Source organism: Morone saxatilis, unplaced genomic scaffold, assembly GCF_004916995.1.
Source record: "Morone saxatilis isolate NCDOM2014 unplaced genomic scaffold, NCSU_SB_2.0 Contig9, whole genome shotgun sequence".
Taxonomy (NCBI): Eukaryota; Metazoa; Chordata; class Actinopteri; family Moronidae; genus Morone; species Morone saxatilis.
The window spans coordinates 16,191,052-16,197,799 of NW_023340268.1; the positions used below are offsets into that span (position 1 = coordinate 16,191,052).

Consider the following 6,748-nt stretch of genomic DNA (forward strand, 5'->3'; position numbering starts at 1 on the left):
TGCTGGCCGCAGTTTTTGTTTGCGTCATCACAACTTTCTGTTTCGGCCGTGTTGTTTCGGTGATAAAAGTATTTCGGCCGAAAACCGAAAATGAGCATTACTTACAACTTAAATCTCATGAGCTACAACATGAAAAAAAAAAAAAAACTTTACCAATCTCTTTGAAAATAAAAGAACAAAAGCTGTGGCATTCATCTCCACAAAAAAATGAAACATACTCATATTGCTGGAACTCCCATCGGAAACGAGGGAAAACAGCCCCTGGACTTAAAAAGCTGTTCCGAAGACATTTCACTCACTCTCAGGTGAGTCAACCTAACAGCCAATCAATATATATCCAGTGTTCTGTACTCTCCAACAATTCTTTATCTCTTTCTGTCTCTCTCACTCACACGCACACACGCACACACACACGCGCACACACACACGAGTCGGGACATGATGACACATATCAGCTCTGCAGGGATAATCCATATGCTCACTAAATGTCAGTGTCTCAAGTCCCTAGGGTATAGGGTTAAAAGAGAGAGGAGAAAAGATGGTAGGCTACCTAGAGGGATCAAGACTCATTGGGCTGTCAGATCTCCTAACAGGAAGAAATAAGTTGCATTTACCCAGAGAGCTTTGTGTTGTCAGCAATGGATGCGTAAAAAAAAAAAAGAAAGAACAGATAGCCCTCATGGGAAATAGAGTTTGCAGAAGTTACCAGAATGGAAAACGAAGACATAAGTTTTGTTTAAAGAACACTTTCTGTAAAATGGTGCAATCACTGAACTGTGAGGCGGCTTTTTTTTTTAACAGAATGGCATTTTTTTTTCGTAGAACCAAGGGAGTAATGCCAATATTCAGAGTGCCTTCAGCTCCAGATTCAGGCACTTTATACTATTATACTATTTACAGTATCCAAGGTGCTGCGAGAGTTGCTTTCAACATCTCAAGGGAGCACTAACTGGTAGATGAAAATGTATCATGGTGCTTTGCCAAACAATTGAGCGCCAAAGAAAATTACAAGTCAAATAGCTGTGAGTTTCACTTAGTAGCAAGCGGGCGAATGAGCATCTGGCAATTGGCGAGCGTCAGGCGTTATTTACATTGCCTCAAAGTGGATGGTGATGGGGAAGAAAATCAATGTGGATGCAAACAGTGTAATGGCAGAGTAATGTGTTCCCCTGGGCAAGCAACACCGAAGAAGTCCTGTCAGGGTAATGCCGAGTGGAGGCGGAATTCAGTTGCCGTCTTTACTAGCCCTTCACACTGCCACGTCTAATCCACATGCACATCTCAGCTCCTGAAGTCAGTCTTCAAGGCTGTCTTCTCCTGCTGCCTCTTCAGAATGCTAACTGTGCTTGGCCGCCAATCAAAGCGCTGGATGGTACGGTAAACAAGAATGTAAGTGAGCAAGATTAAATTCACATATGCAAAGGGGTGATGTTTTTTGATGGTGATTGATGGTGTTTATTCTTGTTCATTCTCTTCCTCTCAAAACACACACTCAGACACACAGATACACACATACAAAACAAGAGAACAGGGAGCATGCAAACTTGACCTGCTTTCATTTGAGCTGTTGTGGATCGATCAGTGAAGCATGGTTTTGACCCCTGATGCCTGGCATCTCTTCTCCTATTGGATCACTCAACCTGTCCATCAGGTATCAATCAATACTTCGTCTACAACTCCCCACAGGTTGAATTAAGTAGCCAGTGGGCTGGTGGGATACCAACACTAAACACACTATGAAATCATAAAAGCACACAAACACTCGTCTTGGAAAGCAGCACACTCACCACACCACAATGCAACAAAAGCACTGCAAACAAAAAGCAAATAGGAGTAATTTATTAATGTAATCCGGGCAAAAAAAGATGTACAGAACATAAACATTCAGCAGATTATAGTACGTTCAGCTAACAGGTAAAGGCTGCACTGAAGCAACAAACTCTACAGGACACTTTTAAAGGGAGAAACTCCATACAGCCACAAGACAGAGATCAGCAAGATCAAAACATTATACAGAGAGAGTTTGGTAGGCTATTTTATAGCCTACTTTGTTTATTAGTTATTTAGTATAAAATATATATATATATTTATTTATTTTTTTTTTTATAAATATAAAATGGGCTATATTAATGTAGTAATTATAAAAAACATGTAGAACCAGCTTGGTTGCGGGCAGTTTTTTTCTTAATGCAATGCAGAGCTATTTATCTGTATTAATGAGGAAATTACTGGATCAGGACTCAGTATCAGCAAATATTAGGTGGAGATCAGGGGCAAACAGAGAGTAATGCATATTTCTTTGTACAATCATCTTAATGAGACAATACTTGGGACTGTCAAGGATTGTAAACCCTAATTCAGTGCACTTCTGAAATAGAGAAGCAGCACTTAACCATAACTTTTCCTGTACAAACCAGTGTGATTAAATCACTGACCAGTCCAATTATATGGTGAGAGAGAAAGAGAGCACAATCTACTACTGAGTAGAGGGCTTCCTGAGCAATTCACTGATAGGGTGTGAGCTTTAGGTCAGCACCATCATAGCGCTCCACCTGACCTCTGTAATTGGCCACCAGCTGGGAAGTTGTAATCCATCCACCCATCTATCCAGTTTCTCACCGCTCACGTCGAGCCTCTCCTCCAAAGGTCCTGCCCTCCTCTCCACTTCTCTCCTCTGATGTTTGCTGATTCTTACTGTTTGACCCTGTCACCCCTTTCGTCTGTCCTTACTCCTCCCTGCTAACTCTACAACTACCTAAACAGCTCAGAGATAAAGTTATTGTGTTGAAAATAGGCTGGTGAGCTTTTATGTTTTGGAGAGAACATCCAACACTTTTGAAGTCAACACTATGTGGGTAAAACCCAAGCCAGCATGACAAGAAAAAATGAAACAATAGAGGCAAGCCAGCATGTCTGCACCGTGTCCTCTGTCCCCTGGGCTGCCTTTTCCTTGCAATGTGCATGATCAACTGTGACATGCACTCTGCATTGCTTGCCAATAGCCCTTCTCCCTCTTTCTAGTCACTTTCTTCCCACTGTTTTCCCTTGCTCTTTAAGACAGTGCAGCCATGCCGTAGGTGCACCACCATACGCGCCCATTGCAACAATCACCACAAAGATGACTGGCTCAGTAGAGATTTTGGCGCCCCATGCGACAACAGAGAGAAAATCAAAGTCTGGGACAAGAAGCTGATGACATCGTAAAATGTGCAAAAAGAAGCATAGTCAGGCTGCCGTCTGTGGGAGTCTGGGAAGCGATCAACTCTCAGTTGGCCAAGCAGAGATTCAAAGAGACTCTAATATCAGGCTACAAGGCACAATTCTCAGTTTTAAGACCGCTCAGAGTCAATCAAATTCTTCTTGGGAAGTGTTTTTGCTTAACTACTGAGTGAATGAGTGAAACTGACACAAGTTTCCAGGGGCATCTCACTCTCAGATGACTTTTCATTATTCTTTTTGAACCTGGTTCCTCTATCCCTCTGTCTTTCTGTGTGTGTCTGTGCGTAAGTGTTTAATAGCTCATCCAGTGCTACCCCTTGTCCCTACCTGCCAACTGCCTGTGGCTATAACTTCAAAGTCTCCTCTGTCTTCTTTTGTTTATCAGAACTGACCGTCTCCTACATGATCCTAAAACTAGATCTGCATTTTTATATTTCATTTAAGACAAACAAAGTGATTTTCTTGGTGTGTAACATCCACCTGTATTGTAATTTTCATGCTAATATTAGCCTTCTGAGTGAGGGTGGAACAAAGTGACCAAGAGAGTGTGAAAGAGTACATCTGTTTGTACAAGTTCTTAGACTGCCAGCACAAATATATGGAAGTGTGAATACTTATGTGCACATGTCCATTTGTGCGCATATGGGCTCAACTGTGTGTGTGCGTGTGTGAAACAACACTATACGGCTGGTGGTGGTAATCGAGCTCACTAATTACTTCCTGAGCTGAGAGAGTTGTCAGAGAGAGGAGGAGCTGCCACAGATGGTGAGAGACCCACACTGACACCAGGATATCCTACCTCTTCATCATTAGAGCTGAGCATGTGTGTTTGTGTGAGACTGAGTAATTGAGAGAATGAGTGAGAGTGTGTGACCAAGACAGACTGTTCAAATTACACTTTAAAACTACAGACCTAGCCAACACCCATCCACTTCCAACCAGATCGCCCCTTCCTCTGCAACCGTGCCTGTGGGCAGGTGGTGCACCAGTGGAAGCTTCCCTTCCTGTCCCTAGCTCAGCTCGCTCTCAAGACAAAATGCTGCAGGCTGACTACTCACCACTGAGAAGAGCCCTCAGTTCCGCTGACCTCCAGAAGGTCGTAGTCGTCCTCCAGCTGAAAGTCAGAGAAAACCAGGGCAATGGTGTCTCCTGGCTCGGCTAGCACAGTCCAGGTGCAGTCAGCATTGTTGTTGTACTCAGCTGGGTAATTGGGAGTGGTGATCACCCCACTCTGGCCCCGCAGTGTTCCGCCACACCCATCATCCGCTGCAGGGAGCACAGGAGAGAGAAAGTTGTGAAACGCTTAGTAAAAGAGGGAAATATAAACAAAGATAATCACAGATTTGATGTGCAGAGATAATTTAAGACAGACGAATGGAAACAGTAGGAGACACAAGCTAGTAAAAGGTTAATAAACACAGACTGCAGCTTAACTGCAGCTAAAGGTCAAGTTTGACCCATAAGCAGTCATATTAAAATTCTGACTGGCGACTGAAAGCTTATTCAGTACCACAGTGGCAAAAATATAAAATGGGCACTGATTATATGAACACTCCTTCTAAAGATAAGAAACACTCGCATACTCCCACGCTGTCCTATCAAGCTCTTTGGACCCGTCAGCTTTAGGACTATAGAACTTTTTCACCGGCAGTTAGCATTTTTGAGACTGACCATTTTCTAAAAGGTCATTATGGACCTTTTTCAACAGCAGCCATTTTGACATGGAATAGTAGGATAAACACAGGTGTTAAGAATGATAATAATTTATTATAATTTATAAGAATTATTTCATTCCATTCAGTGAACCTTAATTAGTATGTATGTTTAAGGTTTTAAAATGTTTCCCAACCCTAATACCTACAAATATAAAATAGCTTGTCTAGCAACAATTAGGTTACAAAAGACCCATAATACAACGCTCACTTAAAGTAATCATTCTGTAATACTAGAGCTAGACCTTCCTCAATTGAAGGAGATGTTGAAAAAATGCAAATAAATGTCATAATAAACAATTTTTCAAAAATACATTACCTGTATATATGGACTAATAAAGGCATTATGTAAATGCATTCAATGTCAAAAAAGATTGACTTAATTTGACAGATACTGATGAGGCTCAATTATTCTAAAACTCCTGAACTGAGACATATGTATACAAATAATTTTTTTTATATTTAGTTGGTACTTTATATATGCACACACACACACACTCAAACTATCTTTTTTGCCACCAGCCAAAGTGCAGATTTTCAAATTCAAGAGCATGAAAATGTGCAATGAGTTACAGCATATTGTTCCTTTGTCTGCAATTTTCGCCATAGGCCAGAGAGACACCAGTCATAGGATTTCAAAATGCCCTACAGTGCTTTTATAGTCAGTAGGGAGCTGGGTAGTTCGTGTGATGCAACCTAATGCAACATGGGGGGGTGGGGGTGATTAAATTCTGATTAATTCAGATTTGTGTTAATCAAAGCATCTCTTCCCTCCTCAAGACTGCTTTAAGGAGACCATTAAATAATAAAGCATGCATTTAATATGTTGCCAGGCTAATTCCCCTGCCCAGTTTCTGATATGTTCATTACGGCTTTAAACAGTACAGTATGGTTTGATATCTGAACTGCAGTTCCTGTGTGTGTGAGGAACAGACTTTAAAATATGGTGTGTGTGTGTGTGTGTTGTGTGTGTGTGTGTGTGGTGTGTGTGTGTTGGTGTGTGATGTCGGTAGTTGTTGTGTGTGTGTGTAGGTGTATGTGTGTTGTGTAGGTGTGTGTGTAGTGTGGTGTTAGGTGTGTGTGTGTGTGTACACATCACTACAGTATGTACTGGTGAACAGGGGGGACACATCAAAAGAGGTTTTGAATGACACTTCCACAATATTATTGTTTGTGAAATGACGTGTGTCTATGTGTGTGCCTCTGTGTCGGGGCGGTGAGGGATTCATTAGCGGGTGGCCGGCTAGCTGTGTGGGGTGTTTCAAAGAGGGGAGGAGGAGCTCAGAGGCGCTGGGCCCTGTCTATCATCCATCCTACCTGTCACCACAGCAACCCCTCTGAGGGAGGGCAAGGAAGTGTACGGACGAGCGGAAACTTGTGAGGTGTGAACTTGAATAGGAGGGAAACCACGACAGAAGGGCGAAAAGAAGGGGATGAAGAGGATGACAGGTGACAAGCGAGGATGGGCGAGAGAAAAGCAGAGGGAGGGTGGACAATGAGGAAAGAGAGAAATGGCGAGAGGGGTGACAGGTGATCGTTGCAGTGGGAGTGACAGGAAGTAGAAGGCAGACAGAAGAAAGGATGAGGAAGTGCATTGATATTCCACACAAGACGGTTTCTTCACACTTGAAGGGAAGTCTCTGACTCCAAACTCTACCCTTCACCTTGACTCTTTCTGTCGCTTTCTCAATTTTGTGGCTGGCAGATGCAAGCGCTCTACGACAATGGAAAACTAAAGCTGGCCACACCATGGACCTATTAAAACCGAAAAACTGTCAATAACACCTCAATAAGTTGCAGTGCAGAAACGTGTTCAG

General features: G+C 42.5%; 1 protein-coding gene across 1 annotated transcript in view; it reads right to left on the reverse strand.

Annotated features, from left to right (window-relative positions):
• csmd2 (CUB and Sushi multiple domains 2) overlaps positions 1–6,748 on the reverse strand; it is a 208,064-nt gene that overhangs the window by 148,938 nt on the left and 52,378 nt on the right. Inside the window, 1 exon segment of the mRNA XM_035681968.1 lies at positions 4,278–4,485. Within this exon segment, the coding sequence (XP_035537861.1) occupies positions 4,278–4,485 (208 nt within the window).